At 38.9% G+C, this 15,644-nt stretch overlaps 1 protein-coding gene across 1 annotated transcript in view; it reads right to left on the bottom strand.

The window, feature by feature from the left end:
* Window positions 1-12,654, bottom strand: part of NAF1 (nuclear assembly factor 1 ribonucleoprotein) — a 46,608-nt gene extending 33,954 nt beyond the window's left edge. Inside the window, exons 1-2 of the mRNA XM_006081838.3 lie at window positions 11,760-12,654; window positions 6,612-6,786 (exon numbers count right to left, since the gene is read on the bottom strand). Of these exons, the coding sequence (XP_006081900.1) occupies window positions 6,612-6,786; window positions 11,760-12,082 (498 nt within the window). The 5' untranslated portion in view covers window positions 12,083-12,654. The remainder of the gene's footprint in view (window positions 1-6,611; window positions 6,787-11,759) is intronic.
* Between the last annotated feature and the right edge of the window lie 2,990 nt (window positions 12,655-15,644).

Raw genomic sequence — 15,644 nt, 5'->3', positions numbered from 1 at the left:
ACTCTCTTTACCTATCACCTATCCATCTTTCAATCTAAGTTCAAGCCATGAGCCTTCTCTGACCACTGTAGTGCAAGTTATCTCCCCTTCCACTCAATCCAATGACTTCTTTTGCCCAGCACCATGCAATCATCACCTCTCTGGTGTTACTTTGCTTTCCGCTTATGTGTGTATGCTCAATCTCTAGCTAAATTCCTCTTTAACAGACATTTATCTTTATCCTAAGCCAGTGGTAGGCAAACTCATTAGTCAACAGAGCCAAATATCAACAGTACAATGATTGAAATTTCTTTTGAGAGCCAAATTTTTTAAACTTAAACTATATAGGTAGGTACATTGTTATTAACTTAATTAGGGTACTCCTAAGCTGGCCTTTGCTAAAAACGTCCTCAATCTGATTGAGGTACGTTCGCTGAGTTCGACCCCTTCCAACTCTCCCATCCACACTCGTCTTGTATACTTGTTTCGTCTATCTCCTTTCCGAAAACCGACTTCTGCACATGGGCCACGAAGTTTCAATCTCGCTGGACGTGCACGCCCGCACGTGGTATTTTGTGGAAGAACCACACTCAAGGGGCCAAAGAGCCACATGTGGCTCACGAGCCGCGGTTTGCCGACCACTGTCCTAAGCAATAAGAACTAAATTAAAACCTACTGGGGAATGGAGGAATCTAATAAATGCAATGTTTCTCTGTAACAGTCATATATGTTTATATACACAGGACATATATGCTCCACTGAATAAAACAGTTTTTATTTTAAGTTTAAAGGACCGCTCATGCTAAATATATGCTTTATTGAAATAATTTTGCACAAGGAAACACAAAATATTAATATCTTATGTATAGGCCAAGATGAAATATAATTTCATAGTGGAGATTTAAAAAAAAGGTATGAAATAATCCACTGTAACTTCTAGCCACTGTCTTCTGCCCAGATATTTCCATATCATCATGTTAGAATATTATAGGATATGTGTCTGCACTGTCATAATCAGAAACAGAATATAGTGCATTCAATCTAACTACAAAAGTACGTTTGTTTTAAAATATAACGTAGGCAGTCTCCAAATTATGAATGTAAATTTACCAAAATTGCCTACAAGCATTAAATTTTTTCCTTGGTCATGCTATATTTTATATACAAACACATTATTATCCTCATTGAAGTATTATAATCGTAAGCATTGTAATAAAAATTTCAGGTTTTCAGAAGAAAAAAAAAACAGGCACTAATTTATAAAATTCATTTCTGATTCAGGCTTTGAAATGTCACAATCCCATAAATGCTTTTATTATTCTAAATTTTTAGTGATATCTGATTTATCTGAATGAAGAGCAAGGCATAAATTGCTGAGAACATTTTTCAAAACTAATCTAATTTTCCAATTCACTGAAACATGAAATAAACCCTATGTGGTTTAATGTAGTTCCAAGGCCATAATATTTATGTTGTTTTACATTTACTATATAGGTTATACAAAAACCTTCTCAACATTAAAGAAGGGTTTATGTTTAAGTAAATAATAAAAGTATAACTCTACTTGATATTTAATGTCATATATTATGAAATTATGGCATTATGAAAAGAGCCAATTAAGACTCTTTCTACTACTTCTTTAGCTAACTAATCCTTTTTTTTTTCCAAATTGAATTTATTGGATTACATTGGTTAATAAAATTATACAAGTTTCAGGTGTATAATTCTAGAATACATTATCTATATTGCATTGTGTGTTTACTACCCTAGGTGATTAATCCCTCTTTTTCTCTTTGCCTTACCCCTGCTTTTCATCCAATTTATAACCAAATCTTGCCAAGGGACTGTTGCAACTATCTAAGGTTTAATTCTAAATTAACAATCTCGAGGTTATTTCACCTATATACTTCCACATATCTACACTTGAAGATAAGCCTCATCCAAGGAGGCAACATTCCTGCTTGAGAAACAGACTAAATGAAGGTAAAAATCAAGCTCAGCATGTCTGAAGAATGGACACCTGCCTAGAATGAGGCACTTTATAACAGTGGTTCTCTACCTTCCTAATGCCGCGATCCTTTAATACAGCTCCTCATGTTGTGGTGACCCCCAACCATAAAATTATTTTCATTGCTACTTCATAACTGTAATTTTGCTACTGTTATGAATCGTAATGTAAATATCTGATATGCAGGATGTATTTTCATTGTTACAAATTGGACATAATTAAAGCATAGTGATTGATCACAAAAACAATATGTAATTATATATGTGTTTTCCGATGGTCTTAGGCGACCCCTGTGAAAGGGTCGTTCGACCCCCAAAGGGGTCGCGACCCACAGGTTGAGAACCACTGCTTTATAAAGAGGTAGGACATAAAACTGGGTTAAATTGGGCACGTCTATGTTCTAGAGATCTCTAAAGATCCAGCACAAGCGCTAACATTGTTTAACTTCTTGGCCCATTTTATGAATACCTTTAAGCAAAGACAACATGGATAGACTATTTCATCACTTTTCTGTAGAAAGTATATTTTGTTAGCACTAACTCTAGCTGGTGTTTACTATACCACGAGACCTGAACAAAACAGCACAAGCAACACCAGCCAGAGTTATAACAAAACAGAGAACACTTCCTAGGACATCGTCCACTGCTGCCCTTATTCTTAATGGCTTTCCTATGCAAGTTTAGAGCAAATCCCTCCTCTAATGAAGTAATTTGAGTCTCTGTTGTTCACAACCACAAGACTGCAACCTAAGTGATACGTGATAACTTCTTCTAAGTGTTTCCCTTTTTCCCTCTATAGAAGATAACTATTACTGACTGACAGATCCCCTTCTGAAATGGATCCTGTCTTTCCTGTGACAGAGAACCCATTCCTGCAGTCTGCCTGGGGTTGATACCACCCACTCAACCCCTGCCCTCCTCAAAATATACACACATTCACACTCCCTTCCTGTCAACTGCCCTTATACACTCCCACCCACACACTCGCCCATGTGCTTTCTCTCAAGCATACTCTTTCCTACATACTCTCCCACAGAAACAGGACTTATGAATCATTTCCAAGCAGTGGAAATACCCATTCCACTAGCCTCAGTAATTTGTTCAGGGCTGGTACCAGGCCCCAGGTAAACCAGTAAAAGTCCTTCCCATGACTTTCATACAGGAGAATCAGTGGCCAAACTACCAGGCCCACGGAGAAACACCTGAGAGACAGAGAAAACAGTCTTAAGATACTGAATACTGTAGCCAAACCATCCTTGGTAATGGGGCCTAAGTCTTTCTCTTCCCTTGAACTTGAGAGTTCCTAATACACTCTTTCAGAGCTCTAAGTCAAATAATTTAGGGCAGACCAGGGAATTCATTCCTCTACCTAGCTCTAGCAACAGAGTCTAGCAAAGGACCAAGAACTTCTAGTAAGTTTACTTAATTGTGTAAATATAAAGTGAACAGCTAGTCAAGATATAAAACTGCTTCTCCTTCTGACCATGACTCCACCTCAGGCCAACCTGCCCAAAGCTAACCTTTAAACTGAGGGCTGGCCCTAGCTGGTTTGGCTCAGTGGGTAGAGCATCAGCCTGAGGACTGAAGGGTTAATGTTTGATTCCAATCAAGGGCACATGCCCGGGTTGCAGGCTCAATCCCCAGTAGGGGACATGCAGAAGGCAGCCAATCAATGATTTTCTCTCATCATTGATGTTTCTCTCTCTCCCTCTCTCTTCCTCTCTGAAATCAATAATAAAAATATATAAAAAATAAATAAAATAAAAAGCTCTTGGGCAAAATATGTTACTTTAAACTGAGGGCTGATCTTTAACTGAAAGGCTTTCTCCTTTCGCTGCCTCCTACCCCCACCTGTGTTTTTACGCCAAACTGTCTGCATCTCCCGAGATTTTGGTTGGACTAGAGTTTGAGAACCCTTGGGAACAACATTTAAGGGAATGTGAGCACAATGCAAAATGTCTTTAAAAGCATATTGTGATGTTAAAAAAAAAAAAAAAAGAATACAAAATTGAAAAGTAAAGACTACAATTGCTCTTCCATTCTTCCCCCAAATCCCTCAGTACTGGCACAAAAAGAAAGAACAAGCCCATTGTTCCAAGTTTTAAAAGCTAACATATATTCCCATCAAAAATGTAATTTTCTGATATGAGCCAAACATACACTCACACAATTCATTGATACTTCCCATAATTAAATTCATTTGTCTCTTCTTTAATTACTGTCTGTTTTTCTCCACTAAACACTATGAAAGGAGAAACTGGATGGGTCTTAATTATAGCACCTAGCATATGGCAAGTGTGCTATAATAGCTTAAGAATGAATGAAAGATACCTACCCCCTCAATTATTCATTCTATTCCACTGGACTGAGAACCCATTACCTGTATAGCACTCTACTGGGCAATACAGAAACTATAAAGATCAGATATAAACTTAGTCTGTCAAAGAACATGGTTCCTAGCCTCTTCGTGGCCATGGACTCTTTTTGACTTTCTGATGAAAATATGGGCATTCTATCTAGAAAAATAATAAGTAGACTAAGATTTTGTATTAAATTTCAAGACATCCCAAGGTAAGTATTACAGATCTAGTAAAAAAATTAAGACAATATACATACATATACAAAAGTACTGTGGTCTTTTATTTGTTGATTTTTGTACTCTAAGAGAAAAGCTAGGTGTAAAGAAGAGCAAGATACAGGGAAAAGATCAAACAATTCTCCCAATACTTTCAGAAAATAGTCAGTTGGGGGAGCCTTTGTGTAAGAAGACCACTGATATCAATGATTGTTGTAGGGCACGGCTATAGGGTTAAGCCTCGGACTGATCTGTTGGCAAAGCCACAAACAAGTCCAACTTAGAGGGCACAGTCCTCTTAGCATAATTAGGCTTGACCTTATGACTCTCCCTAGATCTTATCTGGGTAGCTAATGGGCTGAGGGAGATGTAGCAAGTGCTGCCAAAACAAGTGAAACTCACAAGAACATTGTAACTATGGTGACCACTACTTTGTTTACCTCTGGCTATAAAATAAAGGCTCAGCTTGCCTCTGGATCTCTCTGTGGCCTTAGCCAGGCACAGGAAGATCCACCTAGACCAGTGATGGCGAACCTATGACACACGTGTCAGAGGTGACACGCGAACTCATTTTTTTGGTTGATTTTTCTTTGTTAAATGGCATTTAAATATATAAAATAAATATCAAAAAATATAAGTCTTTGTTTTACTATGGTCGCAAATATCAAAAAATTTCTATATGTGACACGGCACCAGAGTTAAGTTAGGGTTTTTCAAAATACTGACATGCCGAGCTCAAAAGGTTCGCCATCACTGACCTAGACCCAGCTTATTCTCTTTGTCATTTCTTCATCCCTTTACCACTCTGACTCAGGCTTGCAGAACCCTTGGCTGAGCTGGATCGGCAGATTGTAGGATTAAAACATGAACCACTAATGAAGTTGCATAAGCATCCAAGGGTTTTAAATATATAAGCATAAATAAGATGGTAATTTTTATTATGCGTAGAGAAAAAGAAACAATATTAATTGAATTCAGTGATGAAAAGGTGCCCAGCAGCCTCTAGGCTTTTCAATTTTTCCCCCTCAAATATTGAATTAAACTATTTCACTCATTTAAGTGTTATGTAATAATTATAATTAGTGATCATTAAATACTGGAAAAAGCTCCAATAACAACAAAAGACATGTGTGAGTAGAGAGAATAAATATGTGACAATGTAGCCTATGTTCTAAAATTCTGAGGTGTTCTTTTTTTTTTTTTTTTAAATATTTTATTGATTTTTTACAGAGAGGAAGGGAGAGGGATAGAGAGCCAGAAACATCAATGAGAGAGAAACATCGACCAGCCGCCCCCCGCACACTCCCCACTGGGGATGTGCCCGCAACCAAGGCACATGCCCCTGACCAGAATCGAACCTGGGACCCCCGAGTCCGAAGGCCGACGCTCTATCCACTGAGCCAAACCGGTTATGGCCTGAGGTGTTCTTTTTGAGGTTCCCACCACCAGATTACCGTTCTCCTCCGTGGGAGAGCTTACAGTTTAAGAGGAAATAACCATACAAGAGCTAACCTTACAAACAAAACCTATCAAGTGCCAAAAAACACCATTCTAATAAACAAGTTTTCTCCTACTATAATAACAAAAACACTTCAAAAACTCCAGTAGAAATCCTAATAAGCTTAACCAATTAATTTCAATTTCTATGTTTCTTAGTGGAAGTCAATTAAAAGATTGATTTTAATTGTAACTGAACAAAATGTTCTGACTTATGGACCAAAAAAGAAAGAAAAAAAGCAAGGTTGTAAATTTACATAAGAAATATCTTCTAGGTAAGATGAAAAAAAATGGAGAGTAGCAAGCTAAAGTTACATCCCGGAAGAACAATTACCAAATGCTAGAGTTAGAAGCGACCTTAGAAATTATCCAGATCAATCGTCTGACAATCCTCTTTTAGTTAAGAAAGGTAAGGCATGGCAAAAGTATGTCCAATAAAATTGGGAAGTTTTCAAATGTATGGATCAGATACAGAGCAAATGAGATCAATATCAGTACCATAATATATTTTAGAACATCCAAATTAGGTTTATTAACACATCTAAGTACTTACGTTAAGAAGTAATTCATCTTTTGTTTTAATAAGAGGAAAATTCTTATTTTCCTTCTCAACTTGTACATCTTCATCTCCATCTGACAGCACTGGAGGAACTAATATTCGAGAGGAAGAGGAAGATGAGGATGATGATGAGGAAGAGGAAGAGCTTGAACTATCTGAATCTGTTTCACTGTAGGAAAGGAAAAGTGTAAACTTAGTAAAATAGTAACATGATGGCATTAACATATATTATTCAACTAGGAAATATCTACTTTACTACATGTTTACTATTACTGATATAATTCAAAAGCTAGCATTTTGAAGTTGACTCTGGTATTTGGAAAGTAGTCCTTAATCCACTGATAACATTTTCAAAACCCCTGCTATGACTGTAACTCAATTACAATAGTCTCACACATCACACATCTGCCTTAACATAATTAAGCATGTGCCAAATCACTGACAAAGAGAACTCTGGGCAATGCACTTCTCTCATTGGTCACCTAGCCATTGAATTGCCAATAGTTTCTTCTCAGTCTTCAGACAACTTGGAAACTCAAGTTACCAACCATGCCGACCATTCTATTCTTTAAAAACTCCTTTAGCCCATGACTTCCACAGCAATTCTTGTTACCAGTAACTCTACTCTAAGTTTAAAATTTGTTTGCTATTCCCTTAACTCCCTTTTATTTTCTTAACCCTCTTCCAAGAAGTTTGGATATTTTTCTCCATTGATTTTTTAGTGAGTGGAAGGGAAGAGAAGAGAGAAACATTGATGTGTCTCTGTCACATCTTTTGGCTGCCTCCCACATGTGCCCTGAGGGTTGGGGGTTGGTGGCAGGGATCAGACCTGCAACCCAGGTACATCCCCTTGACCTGGAAACAAACCCACCCACCTTGGGTATGCAAGCTAACATTCTAACCACTGAGCATGCTGACCAGGGCTCCTTCACTCCCTTTTATATGCTGTTTCTAAAAGTTTCATACTTATTCTCTTCTCTCTCTGTACTCTTCCTATGCATAATCTCATGTCCTGCAATGTTTCCAATTATCATCCATGTGCAGATAACTCCTAAATCTTCAACGCTGATATTTATAAGCTTCATCCCTGATCTCTGGCTACATACTGGCCACCTCTGTATGAATGACCTACTTACCTCACACTATCAACAAGTTAAAAGGGAAAAAAAGTGCATTCTCCTTACTAAATCACTTCTCTTTGAACTTATATTTTATTCATTACTTAGTCTTTAATCCAGTTACTATAGGTAGAAACATTGGAATCATTCTGAGCTATTTCATTCTCAGTCAATGATAAAACCCTATCTTCAGATTAGTAAACATCACTCCTATTCCACTTCATCCCATTTCCACTGCTACTCCTCTATTTCAAGTGCTTATTTCTCACCTGCTTTTCTGTAATAATTGTATAACTGATGTAAATACTAGTCTCTTCCCACAACAATCACCCCTTCACCCTATTGATGTTTTGCTGTTACCCTTACCCTTTTCATGACCTTCCATTTTAATCAGTTCACAATCTTGCTTTAAAAAGTCATTCATGCTCAGTTGATGTGGCTAAATAGTTGAGCCTGGACCCATGAACCAGGTCATGGTTGGATTCCTGGTCAGGGCACATGCCGGGGTTTGGGCTCGATCTCCAGTAGGGAGCGTGCAGGAGGCAGCCAAACAATGATTCTTATCACTGATGTTTCTATCCCTCTCTCCCTCTCTCTTAAGAATAAATATTTAAAACAAACATTCATGTAACCTCTATGTTCACTGCAGCCTTATTCACAGTGGCCAAGTCAGGGAAACAATTGAAGTGTCCTTCAATAGATGATTGGATAAAGAAGATGTGGTACATACATACAATGGAAAACTACTCAGCCATAAGAAAAGATGAAATACTGCGATTTCTATCAACATGCATGGACTGGAGAATATCATGGTAAGAGAAATAAGTTAGATAGAAAAAGTTAAGAAACATAATTTCACTCATATGTGGGATATAAAACTTAAAGCAACAAATGAACAAACAAACAAACAAACAAAAAAACTCATAAACACGGACAACAGTACGGTGGTTACCAAAGAGATGGGGGTTTAGGGGATAGTAAAGGGTAAAGGGGTCAATATATGGTGACAGAGGATGATTTGACTTTGAGTGGTGAGCACACAATGCAATATAATGATCGTGTATCACAGAACTGTACACTTGAAACCTATATGATCTTAACCAATGTCACCCAATAATTTAATAAAAATAACCATTCATGACTGGACATTAGATGAGAAAACTATTATTAATTATGTTACATGTGATAAAATATTATGATTACGTAAAAGAATGTCCTTTTAGAGAATGTGTGCTAAACTATTTAGGGATAAAGTATCATGTGTAAATGACTTTAAAATGGCTCAATAACATATACCAGTGAATCTTAAAGTTCTGAAATGTTAATAATTGCTAAATCAAGGTGATGGCTTTGGACTATTCTTCCTATTTTTTATTGAGAAAATATTAAAACTGAGAAAAACCTTAAATTTTTTCCCATAACCTACACTGTGTACAAGCTAAAGGCCATACCCCTTACTATGACACCTCAGAGGCCCCTGCAATCAGGTTCTTGGTAACCTACATAATCCCATCTCATATCACTTCTCATACACACCTAGCAAAGCAGCTCATCCAAGTTTTCCTTTATTTGTCCTATTTCCTTTGACTACAATGTACTCAATGTAGAGAAATTATTTTTTCTTTGTAAACTCAACTCAATATTACCTCTTCTGCAGCCACCCCTCACCCAAAGTACAATTATATACTTCCTTCCCTATCTCTCATGGCACTTTTTTCAAACTGCCCACTAGAGCCAGTCCAATACTATACCATAGTTCATTGAAAACCATGTCTTCCCAGCTGGATTAGAAAGGGCTTGAAAACATTAGCTTTGGCAAATGTCTTTTCTCCTGTTACAGGAGGAAAAGGCAAAGGCCAATTTCACCACATAGCCTCCGGAACCCATCCCCTTTGCAAGTGAACTCCTTCCTACTATTACTGTATTATGAATCTTTCCCTCTACCCCAGAGCAGTCCCATCAGCATACCAAACATTCTGTAGTATCTCTGTTTAATCCCTCCAGCTATGGACTCATTTCCCACTTAAAATTTCTTAAAAGAACTGTGAACACATGCTGTCTCTAACCCTTTATTTCTAACTCCATCTTTACACCAAAATTGGCTTCCATCATCACTCCTTACAAGGTCACCAATATTCTGCACGTTGCCAAGTCCAGTAGGCACCTTTCTGTCATCTTAACTTCTCAGCAACATCTAACATGGTTCCCCACTCACTTCCTCAAACATTTCCATTTTTTGGTATGCACTATGCTACAGGGGTATTCCATTCTCATGTAGTCTTTTGTCTTCATGGTTTTAAATATGATCTTCACTTAAAAAAGACCTGAAAGACATAACACTCAAATGCAGTTTGAATTCTAATTCAAATAACCAACTGTTAAAAGACATCCTTCAGACAACCAGAAAAATCTAAATACAAACCAAGCATTAGATGATATTAAGGAATTAGAATTAAGTTTACTAAAGTTGATAATGACATAGTGGTTATGTAAAGTGTTTTATCAATTAGAGATGCACAGTAAAAAAAAATCACACTGAGATTTGCTTTAAATCTACTAGGTTAAAAAAAGTTAGAAATATTAGATAAAACAAGATTAGCAAAATATTGGAAGTTGTTAAGTCCAGTGATGACTGTATGTGCAATCATTATATTACTCTCTACTTTTTTCAAGTTTGAAAATGTCCATAATAAAAAGTTAGTCTTATCTGAAATCTGATGATGCTTAAATGTCTACCTCCAGCCCAGAACTGTCCTTCAAACTCTAAACTCATGATACTACTACCGCTTGCCTGACATCTCCAACTGACTGTCAGAGAAATCTTAAATTAACTGTCCAAATTAAACATTCCCACTGGTCTCCGACCCCTATCTTAGTCAACAGTACCACAATCCACCCAGTTGATGGCTTTGTCCAGCCCAGTGACACATCTATTAGCAAGCCTGATCAGTGTGATTGAATCCAGACACAATCATGGTCGCCTCATGGACTCAATGCAACATCCTTCAACTAGTTCCAGCCTTGCTTCTCGGCTTTTACTCTTGAGCCCAGTTCAATTCTTCCTCTGCAGAGCAAAGCGTATTAGAATGTTAACCTGAGTGTGCCACTGCTCTGCCTAAAATCCTTCAACAGCTTCGCCAGCACTTAGAATTAAAAACTTGAACATGGCCATAGTATCCCACAGGATTGGGCTCTCAGAAGACTTTCTCGGTGCCTTGCTTGTTCCTTCACGATAATTTTCATCAACTCTGTTTATTGATATGTTTACTCATATTTGCCATCCCTCTCGCTAGAATGTGGGGCAGGGATCATGTCCATTTTTTTTTTTTCACCTGTGTTCGGTATCCCACACAACACAGTCCAATACTTGTAAACAATGTTCAGTGTGGGTAAGGAACATCCCACAAACTTAAGTCCTCTCCCACCACAGAAGTTTCATCTTTAAAACACACGGGCAGGTGGGGCGGGGAAGGGGGGCCTTAAGAAACCGAATCAGAGCATATAATACTACTAAATAACAGTGTCTTGCAAATTTCACGAAGCTCCCCACAGGGCTTATAAGAATTAACAAAATTGCCAGGAGCCAATCTGGAAATATAAAGTCCTTTAACTATTCCTCAATTCATCTGGTTCAAAAACAAGAACACACGTTAAACTTGATGGAAGAATAGAAGTCAGATCTGACACGAAACTCAAAACTTATAACCGCAAAGGGACACGCCGAACTAAATATTAAGGAAATAATCCAATATCCTCAGGTTTCCACCTCTTAACGGGAAATGCTACGATTTATGCACAGCACCTTTACACTACCAAATTTAGGGAAGAGAGATCTGATTATCAGGCTCAGATTCACCAGGGTCTGCAGCGAACAACCCGAAATGGGCGGTCCGAGCCACTTGAACACACGTGCGCGGGGAGCGCCAGGGAACTCCCCTCCCGCCCCGGCCCACGCGGGCCCCGGCTCCTCCCGCCGGTCACACGGGCCCTCCCCCAGCAGCCTCGGGACCTGCAGGCACCCGACCTGTCCGAATCCGAGTCTGAGGTCTCCAGGGAGTCCGGGGTCGGCACCGGCTCTGCTGCGCCCGGGCCCGTGACGCCTGTCCCTCCAGGAGGCGGTTCTGGCCCGCCGACGGCGGTGCTCAGCGCGAGTTCAGGCGGCTGCTCCCCGGCTGGTTGAGCCTCCGCGTCCCGCCCAGTGTCTGGGGCCCCCTCATCCGACGGCGGTGGCTCTGAGACAGGAACGGTGTCCAGGGACGGCGCCGCCTCGCCGTGGCCACCCCCGGAGCCGGTGCCGCCGAATTTCAGAGTCTCCAACTGCGCAGCGGCGGCCTCCACCACTTCCATGGCGTCGCACCAGACGCCTCGGCCGGGCTACCCGCTCGCGCTGGAACTGAAATAGCCTTAACGGTGGAGAGAACCGTGCCTGGACCCCACTTCCCGCGTTTCTCCGGTAACTACACGCCGCCGGGGGACCTGGAGACACGCCCCCACCGTTTCCGCAGCAGCACTTCCGGGAGGGCGTCTGACGTTACGTGACGCGACCGCGCTCGCTGGGGGCGGGGCCGACCGCGGGACCTTCGGAACGGAGACTTTTGGCGCCGCCGATCTCCTTTTTTTCTCTGCCGCTTTGGAAGTATATGCAGCTCCAACAGCAAGGTCAGATGGCGAGGCCCATAGGCCTGTCGCTGGATCTGGGGCGATTCTATTCGAAGCGAAGATGTGATTGTGTAAGACTCTGTACTTCAGAAACTCGAGCCAGGAAATCTTGGACACTTAGTAAACTCCATAAAATTAAGTTTAATTGACGGATAGATAGCAAGCACGTTGACCATTCACCTCAGAAACATTACAACGATTCCTTTTTTTATTTCCTCCAAAGCAGCCTCCAATTAAAGAACTCAGTAATGGTGGATAAATGTTGCTGCTTACTGATGTCTGTCTTGTTGACACTTGGTAAAAGGGTGAGAAAAGACTGAAGTGTACTAACAGCTTGGAAAAACATTAGTCTACTCTAGATCATAAGAACAAGCAAAAAGTTCTTAGGGTTGAGTTAGGGATCAGAATTTTATGGTTTCCTATGGAACTTCAATTTGATGCATCAGAACCTCCAGTAGTAGTAATCATTGTTACCATTTAGTCAGCATGTGTCATGGACTGTGCCAAAGATTTTATCAATAACAGTCCCCTGGAAGGGGATTTATTCCAGGAGCCCCCACCCTAACCCCTCCCCATATCAAATCCAGGAATGCTCAAGGCCCTTATATGAAATGACATAGTTTTTGCATACAACCTGCACATATCCTCCTGTATACTACAATTCATCTATAGGGTACTTATAGTACTGAATACAATGTAAATGCTATGTAAATAGTTGTTATAGTGTATCATTTAGGGAATAATGACCAAAAAAAAGTTTGTACATGTTCAGTATAGACATAGCCATCATAGACCTAACTACATAGTATATGTCAGCAACAATATAGCATTTAAAAAATATTTTCCATCCGGGTTCCTGGAATCTTTGGATACAGAACCTATAGATACAAAGGGTCTGCTGTATTCAATGAGAATTTATAGTGCCCTTCACAGAAATTTAAAATAAGAGTGGTTTTAGGGAGCTTACAATCTAATTGAAGTAAAAAGGTCAATGCACAGGAGATAACTAGAAAGATATTTGAAATGTGGAGAAGATGCAAGTTTAGTAATAATAGGAAATTAAGATTGGTAGGCCATATCATGGAGATCCTGTAAAGAGAAGCAGGAATTAAACTTGAGATACTACTCACTAATTAAGTGATTAAGCAGAGCTCAGTATCCCCAGCTGATAGAACTGTGATCAAATCTCAGCTCTACGATTTCCTTGTTGGTGTAACTGTGACCGTGGGCAGGTGGCCTAAGGTACCTAAATCTTATTTTCTTTACCTGTAAAATGGAGCTAAAAATACTATCTCACTTAGTTCGCATGAACTTTAATTAAAGTTTTATACAACAGAAGGGCACATACCATACACATAATAAGTGTGCCAAAATACTTTATAAATAGAACAATGCATGACCTTATGAATAAAATAAGACTTCAATGACAATGTTCTTGCAGAGATATGCAGTATGAATTTGAATAGAAAATAAATTGAAGTCAGAATAATCTCTAGCCAGCCAAAAGTCCATTGCATTTTTTCAAAAATTAAGTGATGAAAGTCTGAGCCACGGCTAGGGTCAATGAAATAAAGGAAACAAATCCGCGGCATCAGAAGAATCATAGTACTCCAAATTTTCTAACCAAGGAAATTAGAAAGATGTTGATATTACAAAAAAATATGAAATTGGAATGAGATAATGAGTTTGCGATGTTGAGTTTGAGGGAAAACTGGACAGTCAGTTGGCAATGCCAATAGGCATTTGATAATGGAATTTGATGGAAAGGTTAAGATGAGAAGCATAGGTTTGGAAACAGTTCAAATACTCATTTGTTTATTAGTAATCATTTGCTTAGTAATGTGTGCTATGTACTGCACTATAAACTAGGCATACAGGAACTAACAATTTAGTGGTAAAGTCAAGTGGGAAACAAGTGATTAATACCTCATTAGGGAAATGTATTATATTAGAAGCATGTACTGTGGTAGTGGAATGTACAAATGGAAACACTAAAGAAAAAAAGTATTGAGTCCTAACAGGTTTGGCTCAGTGGATAGGGCGTCAGCCTGCGGACTGAAGGGTCCCAGGTTCGATTCCAGCCAAGGGCATGTACCTTGGTTGCGGGAACATTCCCAGTAGGAGGAGTGCAGGAGGCAGCTGATCAATGTTCCTCTTTCATCGATGTTTCTAACTCTCTATCCCTCTCCCTTCCTCTCTGTGAAAAATCAATAAAATATATTAAAGAAAAAAAGTATTGGGAAAGTTAAGGAAGGCTTTACAATGAGTATGACATTTGAGCTGTGCCTTTAAAGAGAAACATGAATTTCTTTTTTTTTTAAATCATTTTCTTTACTTAATTTTGATGATTTCAAAATTTACATCTTAAGTTTTTTACAGGTAAGTTTGATACAATCAGCTTTAGCAAGCCCTTTCTCAATGCTCAGGCAGTTCTTAGCTTCTTGTTATCAGCAGTGCCTGGACCAAAATGGTCATCAGTTTGAAAATAGGCATTGACAAAAAAAAAAAAAAGAAAGTATTCATTTCTGTAGATTCTTTTTTAAATTTTGAAAATTAACAGTGTGTTAATAAACATTGACTCTAAAATCATTCAAAGTGCATATACATTTTGGGGGGAACACCCTATGTTTGCCATCATGCTTAGAATAAAATCCATACTCCCTGCTTTTGGTCTTCAAAACTCTGCCTGATCTGGCTGCTACTTATTTCAATTTCCATCTCCTCCCACTTTCCCCTCCCTTGTGCCATTGATCTCACTGACCTTGATCTCCTTCAACACACCAAGCTTATTCTTTACATATGGCATTCTCACTTTGCTGTTCTCTCTTTTCTTATTATTATGGTTCACTTCCTCATTTTACTTACATTTCTCCACAGATATTACACCCTAGATAGAGCTTTCCAGACCACACAATCTAAGAGTGCCCTCTAACACAATATACAGTACTCTCTAGCTCAGTGGTCACCAACCTTTCGGACCTCACAGACCACCAGTGGTCCTCGGACCAGCAGTTGGTGACCACTGCTCTAGCTCATTGCTCTTTTTTATTTTAAGTAGTACATATCTTCACACGAAAATATCATATTTATTTACTTCTTTATTGTCTCTGTTTTCCCATAAATTAAGTTTCATGAACTCAAGATCTTTTTCTAATTCACAGGTGTCTCTCAGTATCCAGAACTATATAACAAATCCTTAAAAAAAAAAGAAGTTAATATTTTTAAAATTCTATTTTTCAGTTACACTTTA

The sequence above is a fragment of the Myotis lucifugus genome, unplaced genomic scaffold, assembly GCF_000147115.1.
Source record: "Myotis lucifugus unplaced genomic scaffold, Myoluc2.0 scaffold_1, whole genome shotgun sequence".
Taxonomy (NCBI): Eukaryota; Metazoa; Chordata; class Mammalia; order Chiroptera; family Vespertilionidae; genus Myotis; species Myotis lucifugus.
The sequence above is the reverse complement of the archived record's forward strand: the minus strand, read 5'-3'. Positions and strand labels throughout refer to the sequence as shown.